Consider the following 26,542-nt stretch of genomic DNA (forward strand, 5'->3'; position numbering starts at 1 on the left):
ATCCAGCACAGTGGAAATGGACTCGGTCAAAATACTTGTAAAAGTAATAGACCAACCAACTTACAGAGGATTTTTGACGTAGGGAAGTGCAAAGTTTTAAGATTTAGTTTTGTACTAAGTCAGTTCTTTCCCTGCATCCATGTGACTACACTTCTACTTCAGTTGCTTTTGCCGCCCCATTACTTGAGGTTGCCCCTGCTCTCTGCTCTCCGCTCAGCTGCACAACCTTACATCTTCCCTGCAATAGAATTTTTCTGACGCTCATCTGAAAAATCTGCCAGAAAATTAACTTAAGGATAACAAAAGGGGGAGTGTGACTTTTTGGGGGTCCAGAGGCATAGCAGGGGCCAGAATATGATTATAGGACTAGAAAGGCAGCAATGGAAAAACTGAGGCAACAAAAGCCATGATCTACGTTACTTCAATTGGGCACACGCCACAGAACTAGGAGGCTAACTTACCAAAGCTTTGTACCTGGGGTGGTATCTGCTTATTTATCCAAGTTGTAAAAATTAAGTAAGTAGATATTTCCTGGGTCACAAGAAGAGATTAATTCTAAGACCAGCACAAATTGGGACATGGTTTGGAGCTGGGTCTTCCACTGCCCTTCGAAGGGCAGTGTCTCTTGGATTATCAGCCAGCCACACGACTAGAGGCTTCCTCCTGCTCATCGCTTGCCATCAGGAGATGGAGGGGGGACACACACTTAAGGTTCTAACCAAAATTTAATTGTTTTGGCCAGACTTTGGGTTTGACACATCAGCGTTTTCTGAAAAATACTTTGTTGTGGAGTTCCTATGCAGCTCTAGCACCCTATGTATCACACAGAAAGTGATTTCCTCGGTTGTACAAAGCCAACAATAAGGAAACTTCCCTTGCTAGTCTCAGAAATGCTCAGAAGTGCAGTACAGCTGCTTTAATCTGGAGTTTTCTACAAACTGCCAGGGACAAACATGCTATGAAGTTGTGCAGGTGGAGCTTAGCTGTCTATAAATAAGAGCACAGTTTGATCTTTGGCTCTGCTGAGGCTGGAGGCCTGCCAAATGTTTCTGGAAACTTGGATGGAACAGAACAAGAACAAATACGATAAAATGAGCTGAGACTGACAATGATTTATAGAGTCAATGATCATTATTCTGTACTCACAGAGTTTGCACTTTTGGAGTCATGTTTCACTTTTCAATAAACTTTGCTTTTTCTTATTCCTAAGGCTCTATTCTCTATCATTTAACATGGACCACTCATCAAAACACCCTGAGCTGCAGCAGCTATGGCACTCTCAGCATTGTGCAGCCGATGGAGAAAAACAAGGAGACTGAAAAAAATCTACACAGAAAAAGAGGTGTTGGCACTGTACAATTTAACCATGAATGTGGGAAAGAACGTATGCAGAGAAAACAGAGGTTAAAACAATATGAATACAAACTTACTAAACACAGGGCAGAGCACTTGAAGTATTTGTTCTGACAGTCGGTTCCCTAAACAAAACTCCTTTTTATGACAAGATAACTGTAAAACTGCTCAGGAAACTGTGTTCTAGGCTTTTTACTCATCCTCTCCGTCGCTTTGCTGCCGGTGTTAGCACATGATCCTCTTTCACTCTACGACTTCAGGCAGTCTCCTTACCACAACGGTTCTTCGTTGGATTTCAGAATAAGCCTACATTAATACAGGTTTATATGGCCTGGCCTACCTGTAATCTAGCTCTTGCAAAAAGGTTTACATAAGGAGAGAGAAAGCACACATAATTCATTGGAATAACTCCCTGAAAGACTTTCAGAGAAAGCAGAGCTTAAAAAAAAAGTCTCTCCAGCCATTGTCTGAATAATTAAAAAATGCTAAGAAACCACAAAAGTTTCACCCATTATTAATCCCTTCTATTTTATAGCACCGTTGCAACTTCATCAGTAGCTTAACAAGACCACAAAATTTTTATTTACTTCTTCAAATACCTTACCAATTAACTAACTAGCTTAAAAATTCATTCATCCAAAGGAAAAAACAAGAAGAAACTTTTCTCTTGGCACTTTTACATGAGCAATGCTGTCTCGCACTGTATCAGATTTTTCTCATTTATATACCTTTAGGTATACATGACAAGTTGAATTTCCATCCCCATTTATTCCAATATGCTACATAAGAGAGAAGCAGCTTTTCCAACAGTGAAAGGTAAAAACCATAAGCGAGTCTGAAGTTCTTCTGTGATAAATATTTTATCATAACTAACTTGCAATCATCTGATTTTCTATTTTAGTGCACACTGCAGCCTAATTATTGAGCTAGGAAATATAACATTTTTCCACTTTCACAAAACCAGACATGCCTAGTCAGCTTGCTAAAGAGGTACTGTCTTCTTACATGTTACATTTCACATAAATCTATTCTGTTAAGCACAATTAACATCAGCATTAAAATGCAAAATATTTTTAGGATGTAATCCAAGTGAAATTTTTTTTTTTTTTAACAGTCAAGTAGTTGTGTGCTAGCTTAAGCTGCAAGGTCTGACAAAGGGTTGTAATGTAGCAGCATTTGGATTCCAAGCGCTGCCAGAAAATGCATCTTCTGTTGAATGCAATATTTAAGAATCTGTTTGTTTACAAGGTGTCAGCAAATTAAGAATCTATAATTTGCTCCCAACTTCACATGATTTATTTCGGTTTACAACCCTACAGAAAACTGTTTAATAAGCACAGTGGCATTATATCATATGTATAAAAATTAAGCCAGCAGAAACCTCACAATTGCAGCAATTAAGCTGCAGAATGAACCACAAGAAGCACTTTTGCTTCACTAATTCTCACACAGATATCATCTCCCTCAAATTCTGGAAAAATACCCAGAAATAAAAAAAAGTGTGGTCCATTTGAGTGTGAAGTGCTTTCCCAGCAACACACCCTCTCTGTCAACTAAAGCTTTTATGAAGAGGTGTCTTTCTCAGGTCAAAATGATTTTTTTTCCACTGATCAGATTGCAGAGCAGGATCTTTTAGTAGGCTAATGACAGCAGAATTTCAATCCAAAGCCACATACACCAAAAACCTCAACCTCTGTCTGAAGGAAAGAATGACATGTTTACATGTTCCTTCCCTGCCTGCACTACAACCCCAAACCTGGAAAGACTAACTACCGGCACATGCTGAAACAGCAGCCATATGGAAGAACCAGCACTGTGACTACTAATTGTGTAAGTTGATGAGACTTGCAGTGTACCAGGCTGTGAAATCGTATGAGCCCAAATCCCTCAGCGATTCCAGGTCCGTAACTGTGAGGATACAATACTGCACTGCATATTTACTGCATGCCCCAAATTCATCATGTCCATACATTACTTTGGGAGCTACATATAAGATGGATGCACTGTTTTCAGTACAGTTTTGGAGCCTGACAATCTCTGCATACTTTAAAGTAAATATGGACAGCTAAATCCCAGCTTTCAGATAATCTAATTTTTGGTCTGCTCTTTGTCAAAGATTCATCCATCAAGAACTATGCCAGTAAACACTTTCTGACATTCCGTATGAGGGGAAGAAGGGCCTTAATCTCAAACTCTGTTTAGGAGAAACACTGATATAACAACCTCCCATTAGCCAACTTGAGCTGACACTGTAAGCCTCCTGCAATTCCAGCAGGAAAAACACAGGGACGATACTTTGTATGCCTTTTGCATCTTGTCCTACTCCAATTAATGAATCTGGCCAGCCTTTCTGGAGGTGAAAATGAAAGAGAAATTTAGAGTCCAGAAATTTTGCAGCTGCTCATTTACCCTATAGCATCCTCTCAAAAACAGTCACTTGATCTTCTCCTCTCCTATTGTACTATTAGAAAGGTATTTTCCCCAGTCTAGTAAAGTTCTGTGTATCAAATGAGGGCCCACTAACTCAGAATTGTGCAAAAATTTATTCTGTGCAGCAAATTATTTGCCCCTCTTCTTTCCCATAAAGATAAGGTCTTTAGGAAAAAAAAAAAAAAGAAGAAAGAAAAAAGCAAGAGAAGCAAAATGAACTATAAGGCTGAAGGGAATAATTCATTTCCCTACCACTTCATCTTCAGTCCAACACTTCTCAATCAGTTTTGGCACAGGTTTCTTCACCAAGCGCTGCAGGGCTTTTCCAGCATCATAGTTACTTTCATGTAGCTAAAAAATAAAGAAGACAAATAGATCATTCAATGGAATTAGCAGTGATCTGATATTGGAGAAAAACTACTAAAGGGGGCCACATGAGGTGTTCTGTGCCTAATTATTTTTACTGTTGATATATGAAGTGAAATTTAAACAACCTGGAGGGTAACTCGGGGTTTATTAACAGAAGAAACAGCATTAAAACATTTTCCCCTTCCTTCCTAAACTTCTCCCAGATAACGTCTGAGCCCATAAAGCACTGAAGATTTTTTGGTTAACTTTAAAAAATATTTTTTACATTAGAAATTCCAAGGAAAATTTGAAAAAGCTCCAACAAAATATTTTTCAAAGGGAGTTGTATTTTATGCAGCATATTTTGTTCAGATTAGTAAAACCAACTGGAAAAACTAACATACAGGAGGGATTGCAAGTCATGGGATGTCAAGTTTACCCATCCAGAAAATTCTCTGTATTTTTATTGCACTGCAAAGATCACCAAGCTGTTGGAAAACAAGTATGGAAGAGAAACAAAACCTCTACAGATAGCTACAGGAGTACATAAAAGCAACTAGGGATGTCTAAGTTGACATTACTGTTTCAGCTGGTCACAGCCTACATTGTACCTTATTTTCTACAATAAATTCAGTATCTATATGATCAAAAGCTGTCTGAAGTAGACAGTAGACATTTAAATCAGAGTGAGGTAGAAAAATAACTACACTGAAAAAACATTCAACAATGAACCCATGAGACTCTCTGGCTCTTAACTCTTGATAGAAAACATTTAGCACACTGTAGATTTATAGCCTGTCCTATCTTCAAAGTACAGTGGGATTTTAAGAACCGAAGGACTAGTCAGGAGCCTGCTCTATGTCTTCTGAAAATGATCTCAAAGAAAAAGAAATATTGCTGGGATGACAAAACCTGAATTATCTTGCTACACACAAAAGGGAGAATGATTTGCATGCAAACTTCCCTACACAGACAAGAGGCAGTTTTTCTAAACAACGTGCTAAGCAAACCAAAGCTTCAAAGCTATCGATTAACATCACAGAATTTTACAGACCCTCAAAAGTTTCTTTACAATAGGGATAACCAAAACATGATTCTGTACATTGATTATCTCCTGCTTTTCCTTCCCACCCAGGATTTTTCCCAAGCCATCTGCATCCCACTCTCTAGAAGCATCCATGCTGCTAGACCTGTGCTTCATCAGTCTCAGAAAACATTTCAACAAGTACTACAATTGTTGAACTTTTCCCAAGACTGATGAACTGAACAGGGATCAAGATGCAATTACTGAACAGCGACAAGACATTAACTACTTTGTCACTATTAATATGAAGTTATAACAAAACCTGATTACGAGAGGAAAAAATTCCTCATTTTTCTTATGTCAAAAGGTTCAAATTTTAGAACAGCATTCTGCTTCAAATAAAAATAGCAAGATTACTTTCTTATTGCGGCTCACTTTAGCTAATTACATCTCTCAACCAATTCATAAGCACCAATTATGTACATATGACAATGGTCAGACCCCTTCTACCCTAGGGCCACCTCCTACCAATACTGGGTTTTCTTTATATTGCTTCTTTTGTCTGGTCTTGTCTTAACTCAGACTGTAAGCTCTTTGGTGCACAAGAATGCCCTGCATTCATACTGCATCCAGTAGCATGATTCAGAGACTTTTAGAAGCTGTAAGTAAATTACTCAAATTTACTTCTTGTTAAGTAGGTCTAAGTAATTTCTACTAAGAAATAAAGGCAGACATCTGAATCAAGATAAAAGGGAAGGCAAAAAACAAATCACTGGCAATACAGAAAATTTTTTTAGTGAGACTATAATAAAAATCAGTTTCCACTGAAAGCCAGCTTTGTGCAGTTCTCCCAGTAAATAATCTCTCTATGAAAGGTTTGTGCACCGACTTTTGAAAGCCACCATACAACTTACAGAAGAAAGAAAGTGAAATGGCAACTTAGATTGCTATGATGACATTTACAGCAAAATACAGACATGCGTGCATATGAGGGGGGGAGCAGGGGGGTGTATTATAAACATATATACAATATACTACTTTAAAGCTGCAACACTGTTGAATCTAGGTTTCAGATGGGACAAACCCGCTGTCAGAAAGCCAGCATGGCTCCAGAGCAATGGCACTCCTACGAATGACAGGGCAGAATGTTCAACAAGTCTTCAAGAGCTGCAGCAGAACTTGCCAAAAGCTGGGAAATGGAAAGCAAAGCTCTGCACTCTGTACAGGACTCATGCAGCTGTGAAAAGAAAGCACATCTGTAAGACCTGCTACAAAGCAGTCTTCACTTTCACTTCCTGGCTTTTGTCAACTCCGGTTTTAAATAGCTCGTGCATCTGTAAGTACACTGCTTTTTTATAAAACAGGGTTCACTTTTTCAATAAAAATGATACCATAAATGGACAGGGAATTTCAGAGAACAAAAAGTGCCCATTTCACACAAGGTACTGTGGTCTATCGTATCGGGGCACTTTATGAAATGGTGGACTTTGGATACCACATATCATGCCATGCCATCTTCCCATCTATTTTATTGGCATCTCCATTTTCTGGTCATGAATGCCACAGAACGGATTGTGGCAGTCTATAAAGCCAATCTGTTTGCAGTACAGAGCACACTAGAAATTACTTTGTTTTCTTCAGCAAAGAAAAAGTCCCTGCACATGAACCTCAAGGTATTAAAAATAACAGCTAATGTATTCCATTTGCTGATGAAATTTCAGTTCCATATAATTTTGAGCCTTCTTTGTAACACCTGAAGAGCCAAGTTTCCAGAAAACTATTTGATCAACGATTGTTACCAAACACCTCAAACAGGTGGTCTAAGGTCCAAAAATGCAGAGGACCAGGTTAGCTAGAAAAGCAGAAGTGCACAGCCCGCTAGAAAATTAGGCCACTCAAACGTCTTACTGCATACCTCCTACTGACAGGGGTGAACATGTTATCAGTGTGCTAAAGAAGAAATTAGTACGTTACGGGTTACACGTCACACAAATTGGCTCAAATCTTCTGTTATCAGTAGGAACAGATCTGGAACTGATGAAGGTACTCTTCCACCTCCACCAAGTTACTGGGGCATTCGAAATTTATTTATACTTAAGGGACTTACAAAGAAAGTAAAGTACTTCTAAAAATAAAAGGTCACTACTGGGCAAAGACCTCTGATCATTACCTGCAATGTGTTTTTAGAACAAACAATAATGTACCCTTAACTGGCGACCTGAGCATTTTTTTTCCTTACCAACGACTAAAATAACAATAGCATACAGGGTGCTACTGCAGTAAAACAAGCGCTTGGCTAATATAATGGGAACAAGAAAGCAAGCTAAGCCAGAGTGGTTTTCTACCCATTTTCAGCTTCCTATATGGCACCTACAGGGAAGTTAGAGATACTCAGTGCAATAATTATAACTGTATGTACTTTTGCAGAGTAACCATAGAAAACAATGCTTCAGCTTCCAAAAAATAATTTCCTCCCCACCCCGCTTCTTCAGCTATCTGATCTCCGCAAGCTACTGCTAAGAGATGCATTAACACATCAGAGCCATCAATAGCACCCCACGCCGCGGTAAGCCAGGGAGATGCATTACCTGAGATCACTTAGTAGAAACCATTGCTTTCAAACCCATCTCCCCAGGTGAAATTTCCTAACGTACAACAGAACCACGGCTTGTATATCTGCCTCTGTTGACTACATCAGTGCCAGCTCCCGTGACTGCACCTCCATGCAAGTGAAACAAGGATCTTGGTCCATCTTACGCAAGCCACAAGTCAAATGATAAGAGTCGAAAGCTAGATTTGCAGTGCTAGTGCTCCACGCCAATACTCAAACACCACCAGTGACTTTAAACTTCTTTTTAAACTTGTTTTTTTAAGACTCCTGTGGTATGCAGTACCTACTTAACGGCATGAAAATAAGATGTTGTCTTTTCTACTGGGTACACATTAATTTTTCTCCTTGTTTGCACTCCAGCACTGGGAACAGATCCATCTTAAAGAAAAAAGGACTGTTTGTTTTGCCAGCTCACCTTGCAAATGCTTTTTTCTGTGCACGCCACTACCTAAAAGATTTTTCACTTAGGAAATATGACAGTGTTGAAGAGAATGGTGCTTCTGTTTCTCTTCCCTCTTTGCTCCCTCCCAAAACATGCAGTAATGCCAAAGCCTCTTTGTAACTTGGAGGGCATCTTTATTTTGCCTCAAGGACAACACGTGTTTTTCCCTGGCAGCCCTATTGCCCAAGCAGTTCAATCTGCAAAAAAATCAGACAAGCCCAGAAAGAATGGACTGGTCTAACAGGCAACTACTCTGGTTACTGAAAAATAGGGTTTACAGGCTGTCAAAACTGCCCCAAATCAACAACAGAAAATATGAGCATTAACTTTTTTGACCAAGTAATTACATTAATAAAAATCACAAAACCCATAAGCACAGACGTGAAAGAGAGGAGTCATATCACAGAGAAGACACAGATGTGAAAACAGGAGACCTGATACAGGTTTAGAGTCTCCTGAAAAATGTTACTTTTAGCAAGCGGAACAAAAAAGCTTTTATAAGTGCCAGGAGTAGGATAATGCAGCAAAAAGGAAAAATATTTTTTTATAAGTGCCAGAGTTAAATTTACATGTTTCAATCTGGCTCATTCTCTGCTTATTACTTTCGGTCATTTAATATATATAAGCACTTTATTGGCAAGCAACTCAAACATATAAATAATAGCTAATGATGACTGCCTATGGTTTCATTAACTTCTGGTTGAACTTTTCAAGGTATTGCTGTAAACACTAGATTACTATCCTGTCACCTAGAGAATCGCCATTTTTAGCATTAACTCTGCCACCTAAATTTTGAACCACTGTGACATTATGTACGTATACAAGTGCAACAAAAGGAATCAACACAAATGTACTTTGGCTTTAAAACAGAAAACACAGCAACTTCTGCATCACTGGACAGGGTTTTAGATTAAAGAAAAATTCTGAATGTGCACGTGTCCAAAAACCTCATTTATATTACAACAGTCATTAAACAACGCTAGATCACAGGCAAGCCTTATTACCATAAAGTCTGCACATTACCACAAGGTTTCAAGTTTCCACTACAGCTTCTCAGCAGAGCTGCCATTTTCTGTCTGCGTGATGTTGCAAATAAATTCTCCTTTTGGCATGGCTCAGCTGTCAGGCACCTCTGTTCTGTAATGAACCCGTGAATTACATCTTGCAGCTCTGACATCTCTGGTCTTGCTCATCAAAATATTGTTCTTCAATTGTAATTTATAACTTAATTTAAATGTCCCTTTTACTGTGACCTTTTTAGATCAGAATGGCATTGCATCTGGCAGTTTCTACTTCAGCAAGGCATCCTTTTGCAATTACAGTCATTATGATCGCTGTTGAAAAGCCCATCTGAGTGAGGCTGCATTCATGCTACAATATTAAATAACTGCAGTCCATTAAGAACACTGTCAGATTCCAGAGTCTTTTTCTCTAAGGAAAAATTGCTACTATACAGTGAGAAAGTAGTACTGAACTACTTTGAAATCTACCGAGAAAAGCCAATAAAAGCAGAAGGGATTGTTCAGCCGAACACACTTTTGTGAGGACGCAGTCACGTCCAGCATTGATAGGACAGCACTGGAATTCAGGAGTTCTCCAGGTTCGAGTGCTGGCTCTTCCACTGAACAATCACTGGTCATGGACAAATCGCATCACTTGTCAGGGCACAAAGATATGAAGCCTGACCCACCAAACATGAGGTAAATACTACCAATATTGCAAGAGCATTTAAAGACTCAGGAAATACAGATGAGTCAAAAGAAATTTTTCACGGCTGCCAAGCAAGATACTTCAGTGGAATTGGAAGAGAAGACGGCATTTGCCTGGTACTGCACTGTCCATATTTACATAACATTCCTATTTAAGCACCAGTTATTTTAATCTATGCAGGCTTAAGAACATTGTAATTATTAATGAGGGATTTGCTCCTCTCACTGAAGGGGACAAGGGTCAAGATACCCAGTAGCTCTTTGTAAAACTGTAGCACATTTAAGAGGATAGAAAATAAAGAGAAGAGACAAGGAAAAAGACGACAAGGAAAATGAAAAGCAGAACAAGAATTGCTGCCATGTGGCTTGAGTAGCTAGGTCTTTTGGTGTAATTACTCTAATCCAAGGACCTAATTTAATACAAAATGTAGTTCAGGGCACTGCTTTCAGTAGCAGAGCTGACAAATTTCAGTTTGATGCAGATACTCTTTATAACTACGGACATCTTGCCCTACTGTCAAATGGAATATGCTCCATAGCAAATATATCTCATCAGGTGAAACAGCAAAATCTATTGTCAAATTTGCAGCATTCTTTAAAGTGTTCATCCTCCAAAATAGCAAGATTTGATTTTTATCAACCATGTCTGATACGCAACAAGACACTAGCCCCAAACGCCCTCTAATTCCAGGAATTTCCTTCCCGCCCCCGCTTTGAAATTCTACCTCCTTCCCACCTGCTGCAACACACCAAACAATCTGGATCAGAGAGAAAATATACTGCCCTCTCGGAGAACAAAACTACTTTGCTGAGCTCCCTCTGGTGCCCAAGGACAACGGAACCTTGAACCAATCAAGAACCTAAACTATCCAACAAAAAGACTCTGCCCAACAATCTTGTTTTGCCAACACGCTGTCACAGCTAACTGGGAAGTTTTGATTTATAACTGATTTGATTTATAGCTGACACAGCCTGGCCTGCAACAGAATTTGAAACTAATAAAAAAATGGTGACAGAAATCAGTAAGCTACTTCAAGAGAAAATTACCACTAGTTCTGGTTTTTTAAATATCTGATTTGTGATATCTGAGAGCTTGGAAATATAGACATCAGTCCCCGCTGCTGGGGGGGAAGCAACTTCCATCTCTTCCCCCCAGTTCTAATCTATTTTAAGCTTCTAAATAACTCTAATTGCTATAAAGTGATCTAGATGTTAATGATAGAAATTAAACAGCCAGATGCTTGTGTGACATCCACTTTTCACACACCGGTACTGCCAGGGCCCTGCCGAACAGCTCAAAGTAACAGTTGCAAAACAAAGAACAGAGAGGGAGCTACCTGTGCCAGCGGGGGGTGCGGGTCAAGACAAGAGGCATGGCTAGTGCTCCACAAGCATCCAGAGCGAGAACTTGCCAAATACCTGCAAAACTTGCAATAGCATTTTGAAAAAAAAAATTTCAAAAGGAAAAAAAGAATATCTAACATATTCCATGGCAGTAATTTTTGGCCCTTTTTATCTGCCCGTTTCAACAGTTTCTCTAGAAAGATTTCCTGACTCATCTTACAAATAAAGTGCTGAAGTTTTTCCCCTGAGAGCAAGGATAAGGATGAATGAAAATTCAACGTGGCAAAATTGTCTTATGCACTAGAAGTGGCTTCATTTTCCAACATGCCCAGGCAGAGAGCGATGGCCCCTGAAGTGCTATGCTACCTCATTTGAACCATGAGAGTAGCTGTTAATTAAGACTCATCCAAAAGGAAAACTAGTAATAATAAGAAATGCTAACATATATTTAAATAATTTTTTATGCTTTCAACCTTGTCTGTAGTTAATGAACAAGAAAATCTGGTCTAAGGGCAAGTTAAAACAGGGAGTAATTTGTCTGGGTGACATCTTACTTAGAACTGAATTTCCTTAAACCGATATTACACTGTCATGTTTGTCACTCATAATGACATGTTCCCATGTAATAGTGTGTTATGAGAGTCAGAACAACGCTATTAGTAAAGAGAGATTTATACAATATTAGCATATGATTGTTTTGTCTGTCTTCCATGTAGTAGTATGCAAGCTTAAGTGCTGGTATTTTCTTACCATATGAGGATAAATAGAGTGGCTGGCTCCTTGATTTCCCCAGCAAAAATAATATGCACATCAAAATGACCATCAACTCTGAGATTCACTCTTACACACGGATTTGCACATTGTCATTTCCTTTTTCTTTTCTAGGGTCTGCTGTTTTATATAACTGATGCTCACACTTACTCTTGGATCAGAGCAATGAGTAAGGCAGAACACTGGGAATGAATTATTATTCTGGAACTTTTTAAAAACTGAGAACAAAGAAGTAATTTAACTCCTTCTTGACCTGGATTCTCTGAGAAAAGAACTGTAGAAACTCTGCACAGCAGCCATAGGTCAGAAGCAGCAAAGGATAAAGAGGTCACGAGTTTCTGGCTTTGTATTGGTACGGAGCACAAAAAGGATCTTAAAACAGATCCAATACTAAATCAGAGCTCTGGAGGACAGAGGCCAAGAAAGGGAGGGAGGGGAAGAAACTACACCAAGATTTACCCCAATTCTTACTCCATAGTACTTGCCAGCAGTAGCAACTATGTTTATGCTCAATATTCACCATGTTATGATCTCTCCATGGATTGTCAGATCTAGGGCACCAGCTTTCTACCACAGAGCAGAATGAACTTTCTGAGCGTATTTTTTTTCCCAAACCTATTTGTCAGCCATTTCAGCTCTCCAAAATCACTGTTGTAGTATTAAACGCTTCTTTTGATAGTTCTAATCTGCAGGGCTTGCCAGCTCCAATTCTTGTAACAGGCCCTCATCACATTAAGACATTTTAAAATCAATTCTTCCAGCCTTTGCATACCTAAATTCTAGATATGACGACTTCCTAATAGCCTCGAAAGTTTTTGCCTACTCTTCTGCTGAAGACGAAGCCAAGATTTCAGTGAGGTTCTAATATTACCCCTACGGCGCAAAGTGAGATGACAAGAGGGGAAAAACCCCTTGCTCCTCCTCCTCCCTATATACACTTCAGCTTCAATCAGCTTCTGCAATGCTTCCTGATACAGTACTCTGGGACACCAGTAACGGTCACACTTTCTTTTAACGATCCTCAGAGGCAACAGCTCTCATTTCTTTAGAGAAAATGAACAACTCTGAGCAATAGAGGTGAATGCAGAGTTTTTGCTTGTGTGCCACAACCACCTCGGTGTAGAAACAGACACAGGCTTCTGCCTAAAACCAAGGTGCTATTAAGGCACACAGTAGGCGGTACCAGCTCACTCAGATTGTTTCACTTAGCTGTTTCTGGCATTATGAATGAAAGCCCATTCAAAGTGCTAAGGGATCCAACACAGCTGCAATTATCACCAGCCTAACAGAAATGTGGGGTTTTAAAATGAAAAGGTCTTTCTCCTTGCCTGTTAACTTTGACAAGGACACCCTTAAGTTTTAAGTAAGGGCAAGCCACCACAAATCTTTCCACTGGAAGAATGATTTGAGATGTTCCTACCTTCTCAGTTGTGCGATTCAACTATTCGATAGCTGTCCTACACACTGCACGTGTGAAATGATGTTACTTCAGAGTATCCCACAAGTGGTACGTGCTTTGTTTTGAAAAAATGAACAAAACCACAAAAGCACCACTCTGGAGATCACATTAAAGTTTTCATAACCAGAATACTGTCAAAAAGCCACAAAACACTTCTCTGTATTTACAAGATACCTTTGCAGATCCTTAGTAAGTCTACAACAACCACGCCAAAATCCTCCTATACGATTCTCACAGCAGATAAATTTGTGAGAGTAGGATAAGAAAAGGAAGAAAACCCCTGAGGAAAACACCTGTGAAATAAGAACAGTTATTCATATGAAGACATACTAATAAAACTTTGGCTATTGTGTGTGTAGCAAGCTATGTAACAAGCTTCCGTAAGGTCCTTCTGTGTATCCTGTTTAAAGAACTACCACTGTGATACAAGTACATGTAAATATTTGTTTTCCATCTCAAAAAAACCAAACCAATAAAAACCCACACACGATGGAGCTGCAGACTTGCTGCTTGCTAAGTTTGCATGTTACTTTTTCACACATACAAAACCAGGCTGCAAAATGATTGACCTTTAACTGACTTGCCTATAAGCTCTCTATCATGTAAGAGTTTACAGCATTTCTAACAAATGCAACAAAAAGGGACTACTACTGATGTATTAGTGTAAATTAACCTGAAGGAAATTACAGACTCGCAGTACAGTTATCACTTCTGAATTTAAATTGCAGAAGTGATTTTCGTGGTTCTGGATATTAAGAGAAGGGCTCATCCTATTACATTTGAAGGCAAAAACTCCTTTAGATTCTTCCATATGCCATGGAAATGAGCCTTCTCAGGGCTGAAGTATAATTTTAAAACTTGGCCCTTAAGATGATGTCTCTAAGTTTTCTGGTATTCTTTGTTAGTCTGATCTTTAATGCTTCCTGATCTGAGAGTTAATAAAGGCAAAACTCAATGTCATTTATCTTTTAAGAACATTTAAACTACTTTCTATTACTTTTTTTCATAGGGCAATACTGAACAGCATGGGAAAAACTTAACCTGAGTTGTCTGACACTGCCAGCCACAGTCCAATAATCTGCTTAAATGTTTTGGCACTGTATGTTAGCTTAAAGGTATGATGTGGACAAGAAGGACGTTCTCCGTAACAAGCACTAGGATTATACCTCTGAGAAGTTCTCAGTCCCACAACGAAGGAACACTCAAGTATTGAATTTCCTATGTCTAAGAGGAGTTTTGCAAAACGTAATGCCAGAATTGGAGTCGCTACAGGAGCGCAGGAGAACAAGGACACACAAAGAAACAAATAAAAATACAGTTTCACCTGCTTGTCTGAACATGCTTGAATTTGATCCTGCCACACAACTTAAGTGCAGGGTTGTCTTTACTTCCATTTGAAAACTGGAACTCCTTCTCCCCGTAAGTATCACAGGTGGCCCAGGTTACCCACCAATTGCACTTGTTACAGAAGAAATTTATCCACAAGTAAAACATATTGGCACCACAATTGGCCATTTTTAAAAAATACTTCCACAAGACTTTTTTCTTCCTTCTACCCAAGAGAACAAAACAGTGTGTCAGCTGCTTTCCCACACTGAACGTGTTATTAGAGTGGGCGATGCACTTGCAAGTAAAGAATGGTAAGCAAAATAAGGGGGTTAATTAAACCAGCCTGACTTGGAAAGGGAATGAATTCTAAGGTTTTCGATTGATTTCCAAATTTCAATTAGCTTGGAACAGACAAAAAACCCAAACCCAAACCAACCCACAACTGGTTGATTAAGCCCTGGCTCTCCTGCATGAATTTCTTATTAAGGATCTCCACAGGTATCTTGTAAATATAGCGTTTTGAGGGGCTTTTTGATGGTATTCTGATTATTAAAAAGTGATGCCTATCCACACTCAAAGCCCAAAAGCACTAAAAAGGCAAAGTGCATTACTACAGAGTATTAATTATAAAACTTCCACATCAACAACGCTGGCTCTCAGAATGCAATAATGTTGTCCACAGTGACCCAAAACATGGTTTGGGAGTAACTGAAATTAGCATTTCCATTTCCCTTTTCACTTATCAGGAAGAGTTCTGCATCGAAGCAATGTGCTTCTCCAGTTTACAAGATAGGAAGAACTGGGTAGATTAAAAAAAAAAAATCAAAAAGTTTCCATCACCTACGATTTCAGCAATAAAAATGCCTTCACGCATAATGGTTCGACTATGGAACTGGAAAAATAAAAATGTACTGAACATGCATGTTTTCATTTCGCAAGGCTAATATTTTAAGGTCTAAAGCATCATACGGCCTTTGTCCATGAATATTTAAACAAAGCACAAAAACCAGCTAGTTTTAGAAAGCCCGCCAAATTCCGGTACCTGTTCTATAGTGGTGTAACAAAAAAGCCCCTCTCTATCTAAAAATATCATGGTGAAAGACCTTCAGGAACTAATTTGTCCTCCTCCATACCTCTTCAGTATGACAGCCAACACTCACCAGGAGGGCAACGAACTCCAAATGAAAACTTTATTTCCTTCCTAAGGGTTACAATGACAAATGTGGCATCAAATCCCAATAGCCAAACAAAGGAACAGGAGTTAAAATTTACCTGGAACATTAAGTGAATAATTATTTCAATGAGCTGATATATATGTTGCATTGTGCCTTCCATGATCTTCATTTCTATCTGGTGTAATTAACAATAAATCATTCTGGGGGCTACAGCATCTGTTATTACATAAATAAAACACTAGCAAAGGAGCTTGTCAAGACTGATTTATAAGAAGTGCTGCTCTGAAGTCTATTGGATTTCCATAATAAGAAATCATACCATATCAATTTTTTTTACGTTAATCTTCTGGGTTGCATATGATAATTTCTAAACAAAAACACAACTTAGTGCAGGGTAAGATTCTCAGATATTTATCAGATAAATCTGGTATGTTTTAAATAGATGGTGAACAGAAAGATAAAAAGGGCACCATTTTGTCAGGACAACAAATTACCCATCTAAACTGTTTTAAGTTAGTCAAAAAAGTAGGCTCTGAGAAACAAGTCAAAGTCTCTTAAAAAATCCCACCTGACAAAACTATCATTCATAAGAAAACACTTTTCTAGAAAAATTCAAAGTGAACAAGGAAGGTATCTTCACTGGTTTCTAAAAACTGCAATGAACAGCATTAGTACACAGAGTAGATTTTTGAAGCATGAATAAATCAAACATCACAGAAGCCTAAGGACCTTTCATTAAGGTCAAACCTTGCAGATTGTATTTTCTTGGAAGTATAACGGTCCATGTTCAGGCAGGCTATTTAATGGGAACTACACTGTGTCAATACAGGGTTGGAAAGAGAGGACTTGCACCACAATACCTGCAAAAGAGAAACTTCAGCAAAGCTGAAGTTAACGAGATGATTACAAAAACACCACAGGGTAAGTCTTACTGCTATACATTAAGATGTCATATTGGGGGAAGAGGAAGTCATGACAACAGCAGACAACAGAAATTACACACAGACAAAGAAGATTCTTAAGAGGATAAATTAAGAGTTTTGTATAGTGCTTTTATTTCAGAAGTGTGAAACCCTCCCCCATTCAGAAAATGAATCAGCAGTGATTTTCTAAAATAGATGTGCACTAGAAATACTAGAAAGAGAAAAGAATCAGAAGAACAGAAACAAAATATTTCGGGACTAATCTTAGACTCAGAAGCGAGAAGTCTACAAGTGCAACTACAGGCTCGTTAGACTCCCAAGTGATTAAAGGGGGTAATCAAAGTAGATAGTGAAGCAGTGAAGTTAAATGAATCTTCTGCATTAGTCTTTTATTATAGATGACAAGGGGAAAGAAATTCCAATTCCAAAAGCTCTTTGATGATTATTGGCCTTAACAGAGATTTGAGCCTCTAAGAAGGATGTTAGGGAACAATTTAGAAAACTCTAGAGTGGTAAGCCACCAGAACCAGATGGCATCCATCCCAAGAGAAAGGAAGGAAATAAAATGTAAAACAGGTACGAAACTGAAGTGGATGTGCAATACAGACTTAACTGCAATTCTTATTAAGCAGTATAAAAATCCGTAATACACTGGCTGTCTTTAGGAAAGGAACCAAAGGACTAAGATTTATACATTCACCTGAGTTCTGAAGTGCGCTGTGAAGCACTGAGAAGTAACACTTGACTTTGCAGATGTAAAAGTGAGAACAACAAGGAAGCATTTAATTTGGGTACAAAATTTGATCTTGGATTTCTAGCTGGTTACACATGCGAGTGTATAGATCTATATTTAAACAATTTTGGAGAATAAGAATGAAAGCTCTGTTGCGTTTATTTAGTAAGTATTACAGGGGCACATTTTAGATCTTAGTCCTATTTTACTCCTGTCTGTTGCAGGAAACAAGACAAAAATTAATGCACTCTATGAAACACATGTAACCAAATAGAAGCGGAAATAAAACAAAAACCAATGCGAGTGGTTTTGGTAAGCTAATGTTGCATAAGTAACATTTTTCATGTTAAGAATACAGGCATTTTAACTTTAGTGCAGATATCAAGTTATACATACCTAATCACGGACTTGACCAGTTACAAACCAGTTCTACAACTTATACAGATTGAGCTTCTTTTTAACGTTCTGAAGTATTTAAAAGCTTCACGTAATGAGATGCTTTACTGACAGTAAAGAATCAGCTAAGCATATTTTAATGTGATTAATTTGATAAAGTCAGTTCCATTCACTTTAATAAAACAACCAAATAACCACATGCTTAGGATACTTCCTCTAAACAAACAGATAATCTGTTCTCTGTTGCAGTGATTATCACTCAGTTTCTGATGTGTATCACAACCACCTACAAGCTTTTAAGAATTTTATAAATAAATGGTTAAAAACTATGCAACTGTAAATAATTAAAGCCTAGCAAGCAGAGACAGACATAATATTGTGGTCATGAGGTGGTATTTAACATTAGCCAATTTGCAGAGTACAACATACTAAGTTGTTTTTTGTTGGTATCACTAGTTGTTTTATTTTTACTGAATGAGAACAAATTACTTGAGCCTCAAGCATTGTGAACAAAGTAATGTATAAGTCGTTGTAGTGTTACGGTGTTGGACACTGAGGCAGAATATGCTTAAAACTACTTTTAGGAAAGGAGATCTTTAAAAATTAAATCTGAAGCTACGCACTGCATCCTCCCTTGGCAGTTTCACAAAAAACATGCCCAACTGAAGTTGCTCCCAGCTTCCAGTCCTACCAGCTGTACGTGGGGTCTGTACATTTCTGTTGTGATTGCCCCTAAAACATTTCACAGATTTAGCTAGAAACTCATTCAGCAAAGAGTATATCCTATCCTTTCCACAGCTTTCACAAGTGCATGTGATTAGAATGTAGCCAATAACCATGAAAATGACAGGACAGAACTCAACTGTTCATACCTCCAAGATATGTTTTATGGATAAAAGGTGACATAAAAAGAGGAAGAATGAAAATTGTTTGTTGGTAGAGTCAGCAGATCTGTCTATGTGTTTCTTCAGAGTAACATATGACCAGTTACACATAATTCCTTTTCTTGTATTTCAGGAAGGAAACAATGAAGACACAACAAACTTAGAGTCACTACCACCACAATTCTCCAAAAGCTGCAGATAGGGCTCTGGGGAAACAACCAACTGTAGATTTCACTATGTTACCAAAAAATATGGAACGACAGACAAGTTTCTTCAGCTTGATCTTAAAATACCATTTCATGTATCATGATTTACTGATGTTAGTGCCCTCCACCCTCCCCAAAACAGTTAATTGTTGTGGCTGCACTGAAACTATGCGAGCATCTCAACATACACTCACATCTATATAACTACTCAGTAAAGCTTTATTTACGCACATTATGTTTATGCAAGAGACAACTGGACATACATGCATCCAAATATAAACGATAATGAAGACTGGATCATGAGTGGGACAAATTCCAGACAGTCATTACCACATATATGACACTATACATCTGATGGCATTATGAATTTTCCTTCTAGGAAATAAGTATTGTTTTCCTACAGCTAGAAGCTAGCTGGACTGAATGAAAGGACCAATAGCCAGGTCAGGCATCAGCTGAATAAGTAACAATTCCAGCTGGTGTACTCAACCTGAGCAGCTTCCCAAACAGAACATTCACTAGCTGTCATCTTAAAGGCACCACCCAAAAGTTTATCACTGAAGTTCTGTAGGTTAGATTTTTGAAAGCTAGCTGGTATTTGGAAGTTATGATATCCTAGGCTACTATCATACTCATATTGTGATCCCAAAATCCATTTTACCTGCTAAATATTTGATGCACTACATGCTTTAAGTAGTCCAGAAATAAATGGAAAGACAGTTCTTCCATCCAGTTGTTCTACATACTTACTGTATTGAGTGCGTTAAGTGTAGTGTCGTCACGGGAGGCTGCAACACAACCGTCTTCTGTGGATCCTCCATCACACATGCCTGCAAAAGCTGCCATGCTCCTTTATAGTTTGAGGGGAAAAAAGTTTAAATTCTTCAGCCACTGTTCGATGCACACATCATGCAATACAGAAACATATTTACACCCTAAATCACAAATTTCAGGGCCTTGCAATACTGTGGAAACAAGTAAAACAAGGCACCACAAACACTGCTATTTGTTATGCAAACCTGAGTCACCTCAGCATATGGAATAATTAATTTGAAATTAAAATCCACTCTAAGTGGATTTCATTAAAAATCTGCACTGCAGTAGTACCAAAGCCTGATCAGGATTATGGAAGACATAGCCTCCAGACATGAGGACAGAGTCTCACCAGCGACAGCAAACCTGTTGTTGTAATCTTAGTTTTATTATGTTAGAAAACTGACTTCAACTGCAGATTCCCCACATCTCTGAATTCTTGCAAACTACAAGTAATTTACTCATACTCTGAATTCCTATGAGGCCCACCAGTGCATCTGATTAATCTACCAGGCATACCAGCGATCTGTATGAAACTGGAATGCAAACTAGAGCTCATTCAAAAAACATTTAGTCTCTGAAGGAATCCTACGCTATCACAGCTATTCCACTCAGAGCAGTTACTTCCCTCGTTACATGGTACGCATCCAACGCTCTTTCTATCATGCTAGCACATACTGCTGGCTTTGCATCTTAAATCCAAAAGCCACAGCCAATGGAAAGAATCTGTGTTGGCCCAACATCAAATCAGAGCATTCTTCTCTCGAACTAAACATTTCAGCTTAGCCAGTGATATCCATGCTACACTAAGACAGAAGAGAAAGGAGAGACCGTAGCCAACTGCACGTACATGGCAGCCCACATCTCCACTACAGCATTCTAAAGACACTAGTAGTATCTTGGCTGAAATTACCTTGCTGCCCTAAGGTACATAAGTAAGTCACAGTCATTGACTCCTGGCATCCACACAAGTTCTTCGTGCTGTGTCACTGTGTCACCATCTGGGGAAGGAAATGGCTGCAGATCAGGAAGCTTAGCCTAGAAGAAAAAATGAAGAGTTCATACAGACATTATAGTTGTTACCAATGTTAGGAGGATGCACAAGTGTTATTAATAACAAAGTCTGTAAATTCTCCGGAATAATATGATCTCATAGATGGAAGATATTCAGACAACAGGTGGTGAAGGTATTTGATCTAAGTTTCAGAAGTTTATGAGGAAAATGGGTCATCAAGCTTCGATCTATTCACTTTATCCAGCATTCATTTTCTGACAATTATGCAGAGTTAACACCACCTTTCAGTCCACCATCAGTGAAGCCCTTCTGTATATAGACCAGTGCAAGCATGTCTGCAGAAAAAGTAAACCATTTAAACTGCAGCTTAAACGTAAACCATTTTGTACTGCATATGTAGTCCTCCGTTATACAGAGTCAAATGTTGTTGGACAATTTACCCACAAAGACACAGTTAGTTTTCATTTGTCAAAAAGATGCTGTTACAATTCCTGCCTGACAGGCTAAAACATGCTCATATAACATACTAATATGAAAGAAGGCAAGAATGTGGCTACCATCTGTGTACCATTTTAAAATCAGTAAAAAACCCTACACATTTGACACTAAGTTTAAAATTAAGTCCTCAGTAAATCATTAAAACTCTGAAGAGAAACAAAGAATTTCCTGAAAGTGAGATAGCTCAGTGAAATGATCTGTGCCACTAAGTAAGTACTACACTGTATCCAGAGAACCCAATTAGCATCTTTAGTCATCTACTGCTAGGGGATGAGATAGCTGAGAGCCTCTTCAGAAACAGCTTTTAAGCCCTATAATTACCTCCTTGTCATGGAGAGAGGCAACATTTATACATAACCAGTAATTACAAGTCACAGGTTCAGATGTCTTTCATGTTCTGCTCTTTAATCTGTACTTTATTTTACTTCTTGCCTGGGAAAATGGGTATGTCATTGAACTTCTCTTCTGGAAAAGGATAAGCAAGCATTATACCAAGACGAGATTTCTATGAGAGCTATGCATTCTAGCAGCCAGGGTGCTTTCACAAATTAATGTTCATCCTTAGGTACCCTAGGAACATGCTTAATTACTAGAGTTACTCCTAAAAGCAACTTCCTCTTGAATACCTCTGGTCATTAATTTGTTAGCCAAAAGTTTTCATAGGAGAACATTTAATAGAGACCCTCCTCCTATGCATGTGAATTTTGAGAACAACTACAATTCTACAGAACATTTATCTTCACTTGTGTCCCTACTTGCTATTATGATACAAGCAGTCATTTGAGGTATCTGTGCACCAAGTATCAGAAAAACCCAACAGTCCTCTAGCACCTGTAATACGCACAATTTAAGGAAATGAAGGCAACAGATATTCATCAGAAACCAACAGTGGGATCTCAGGTTTCTGGATTCTGCTACATATACCTTATTCTCAATAAGGTGGGTGGAGGAAAGAGTATCCATCCCCTGAGTTAAAAAAGACTATTTTTACACTTTCCACAGAATGAATCAGACTACAGAACGGGAAGCAGCAAATACCATCTTCAGTCTGACTTCCTACCGCGGCCTACAATCAACCATTCATATATCTTAAGATTATACCTTATACTAATTAACAGGATGAGAATATATCCTCTTAGCAATAACATTTGTCAGAAACACAGATGCTCAGCAAACGTGTGAAAGAACAACGGAAGTTTAAAATACTAAGCAAGCAAAAATTAACAGTACTCTAAAATCAGTGGACCTTCTTCCTACTTTTTTTCCCATCCATAAATGCATCTGGTAATTATACCTTGCAGCACAGGTGACTAATACCTGCCAAAATATTACATGACAATTTGAGATGAAAGTTGTTTTGAAGGTATCATTTACAGATTATGACTAGTGAAAAGAATGATACAGGTTTAATTGCCAAGGATTTTTTTTCTTTAAATGCAAAACATCCTTAAGAATGTTACATAGGTTCCATGAATGTTTACTTTCACTAGTTATTAAACAAGATTTTTAAAAGAGTCTGAAGGAATATTCATCACTTGGATGCAAAAATCCAGCACTCGGACAGTACAAAGCCAATTCCACAGGTAAAGGAGAGCACTCCGTTCCTAGTGACAGGTCTGGCCTTATAAACCAGGGTAAGTTGTATGTTAATGCTCTCTAAGAACAGATTATTTTCAATGCTTATGAAGGACTTCCCTCAAATTAGAACTAACATACCACGAACAAACTAACATTCAGAGTCTTAGCCTTATTCTGCTTCCCAGTGTCTGAACACATTCAGCATGCTTTCTCAATTTCTATTTTAACAATCCAAATGACTTAAGGCACTGGTCTTAAGACCTTACAGTTCTTACTGCTTCTCACAGTCAAACAAACAATATAACTGAGGTCTCCCTATCTTTAAAATCAAAACTTAACCTCTCCACAGCACAGAAAGTGAAAAAGAAGGCCTGCATAAAAAACTTCCTGGGAAATACAAATAAGATACTATAATTATAACATGACTTCTGTAGACTATGGACAAAAGGGATATTTCAATAACCGTTCAGAATTACCGTGTCTCCTAGTTAAAAGGAATTTAACCCGCGTTGTATGAAAATTATGCAGGTAAAAGGGTGAGGACCAGCTAACCTCTTGAATGGCAGCGGGAGAGCGTGTTGGTGATGTTGGCCCATGGCAACACAGGAAGAGGGTATTTAGAAAGAGGTCTAACCCTAACAGCTGCCAAAACTGCTCCAATTATAAACACTAATTTCATTTTTAAGATAACTGTTGAATTACTAAATACACAATGGCCCCCGTGACTTTTATGTTGAAGTACCACAGTTGGCCAAACTCATTTAACGTACAAAAATAAGAAGAGAACACGTGCAGAGTCCAAGTTAAACACAAGTCAATGAGGAAATGCAAAGCCATAGACATGGCACCAGACGGAGCACGCTCAGAGACAAACATGAAAGGGAGAGCAGGTTTACTGTGAATTCGGCATTAATGACAGCTACATTAACCGACATGCTTAAAAGTGCTGTATCCTGTGTTAAAAGATGAATACATACATATATATGTATATCTCAACACAGCTGCTGTACAGGAAAGAAGCCTTTCTCAGGTTTAAAGTTCCCCAATCCTTCTAATTTTGAAATGTTGTTCTTGGAAAATTGCCGTCTTTTTTTTTAATCACTTCTAATAGAACTCCATTTTGTTTAAATACATAGATTCACAAAAAGGACTAACTGTTACAAGGCAACATACTATCAACTTGACAATTTTACTATGCAAATTAAAATTAAAAGATCTACTTTCAATGTAACTAGAAAACACTACATTAATTTTTTTATAGTTTATTAAAAACATTGCTTGGTGAAAGCCAGCTGAGAATGCATTCATTTTTAACTCCAGAATGTGCCCAATAATAGCGGAATTTTTGCTCATATTCCTTCAATCTTATTCTACAATTAACCCAATAGCACTTCTGCTAGTAAAAATCATTAACATAACAACATTTGACATAGAAAAATCTCATTAACTGAGCTAAGAAATTCTAAAGCACTCACGATGAATCTAAAAAACTCATTGTATTTGAATGCATACAATTTTAAATAAGTGTCCTCTGAAGGGAGCCAGTGGCAAAAGCATGCCCTCTGGATATTAGAATACGAACAAAATCCCTTACCTGATGGCTGGGTCCAACTCTGATTTCACCTTGGGTACTGTTTAGCCTCCTAATATATAAAGAAAAAAACAGTAGTGAGAACGAATTACAATTAATTAAATTCAGGATCATATTCTGTATTTTTTTGTCATTGCATTTCCAATGCAAATGGAAGAGAAGCAAAAATAATACATTATTAAGAAAACAAGAAAGGATATACTCAGATGTATTATAGGTCACACTGCAAATGGCAAAAACCAACAGGGCAAGTCTGGAACCTTGAGTCCAGCAGTTGAAGTCAGGAAGAGGATCAGTGTGACCTGTCCTCACAGCAGCAAGAAAGCTTTGGGCAGCTGATAACGGGACACTCATCTTCCTCCTTTTTGATGGTTAGATTTCACGCAATACAGGAGCCGCACTGACTTCTAATCAAGATCCTTTAAAAGCCTCTACAGTCCTCTCCAGCTCTGAACTGCTCTATGCTTCAGCCAGCCAACTCAAAAGCCTGCTATGCAAAGAATCACCTTCCAACAAGCATCTGACTTTTACTAGTATTATGTTCCTTTAACTGCTTATTTCAACACCAAACCTGAAATAACGCAGACAATATGTTAAGCGCTATGATTCAGATCAATACACAGGAAATACCACGTTCCTCATGAACATCTTTATGGTCATTTTCATTTTGAAGGAGAAAATGCCTTAAATAAAAATATTTGGGGTATTCATCTTTGAAGAACAGAGCCTTGCATTACCAGAATTGGCAAAACGAATTCCTCTTTTTCCAGGCAGAGTTCATGGAAAACCATTCAAGTTACTTTGGATCTCACATGCAAAATTATCTAGCTCTTGTTTTAAGAAGTTAAAATTATTATTGATGCTGTTAATTCATTTGCTGAAATCACATCAGATAGCATAACACAGAAGGATGGAAAATCTAAAAAGCAATAAAAACATGCCTTGTAACATTTGTAGAAGTGAATTTAATTCAATTCATCCAAAAAGGGCTTCCCTTCTACATAATACACTTGGCCCTCATTTTTCCGCTATTTTGAAAAGGTATTTATATAAAAAACTTCAAGTTCCAAATGAATGGTCCTCCATGTACTGAGAATTATACTCTGAAGGGCTCTGTGCCGCTCACACCGTTGGTTGGAGATACTGAAACATCACATTATATGGCAGAAGAAAAAGTATTTTTTCATGTTGCAGTAGAATTACCCTGGCAACAACAGAAGTTAAAGGTATGCCAATATAAACCAGAGTAACACATCTGACATGACAGAATTTATTTTTCTTCCTAAATTTTGAACAGACTCATAGAGTAAATAAAACTTTACCACTGAAGAGTGCCCTTTGACCCTTTTTCTTTATTCAATATATTACAATATAAGCAGCTAGAAGGCATACAAACAAAACTATTTACTGGAAATATTAATTTCTCAAGGACTACATCCGTGGGACCTCTGTACTGTAACCTCACCTACCCAGCTCTTGTCAAGAGCCAGGTCATTATAGTCTATAAAGGCACTTGTGCCTGAACGTTGGTATTTGGGATACTAAATGCAGCTACAGTCTGAAAACTTAAATGACCCTCCAAGACTCCTGTAAAATAGCATTAAAGAACACAACCAAATCCAAGGAAATTCAATATCCTTAAGATCAACACTCCTCTTTTCCTATAAACTGTTCTTATTAAAACAGACATCTTTTATTTATATTCTGCATATTACATTAAAAGGACGACAAAATTCAGAGCTGCTGTAAGACAAACTTTTGAATTTAACACTTCAATAACTGCAAGACATTTAAGTGAGTCTCAACACACTAGCAAGGAAGAGCACACGCATAAACCTAACAGATCACCATCTTTAATCTGCAAAGAGCAAACTTGAATTAATCTTGCAATTTGCTGTTACAGGAATAAT

At 38.1% G+C, this 26,542-nt stretch overlaps 1 protein-coding gene across 1 annotated transcript in view; it reads right to left on the reverse strand.

Moving 5' to 3' along the window:
* Window positions 1–26,542, reverse strand: part of RERE (arginine-glutamic acid dipeptide repeats) — a 256,716-nt gene that overhangs the window by 79,269 nt on the left and 150,905 nt on the right. Inside the window, exons 7-10 of the mRNA XM_075172413.1 lie at window positions 24,636–24,684; window positions 20,864–20,988; window positions 19,888–19,987; window positions 4,036–4,134 (exon numbers count right to left, since the gene is read on the reverse strand). Of these exons, the coding sequence (XP_075028514.1) occupies window positions 4,036–4,134; window positions 19,888–19,987; window positions 20,864–20,988; window positions 24,636–24,684 (373 nt within the window). The remainder of the gene's footprint in view (window positions 1–4,035; window positions 4,135–19,887; window positions 19,988–20,863; window positions 20,989–24,635; window positions 24,685–26,542) is intronic.

This window comes from Calonectris borealis, chromosome 23 (assembly GCF_964195595.1).
Source record: "Calonectris borealis chromosome 23, bCalBor7.hap1.2, whole genome shotgun sequence".
Classification (NCBI taxonomy): Eukaryota; Metazoa; Chordata; class Aves; order Procellariiformes; family Procellariidae; genus Calonectris; species Calonectris borealis.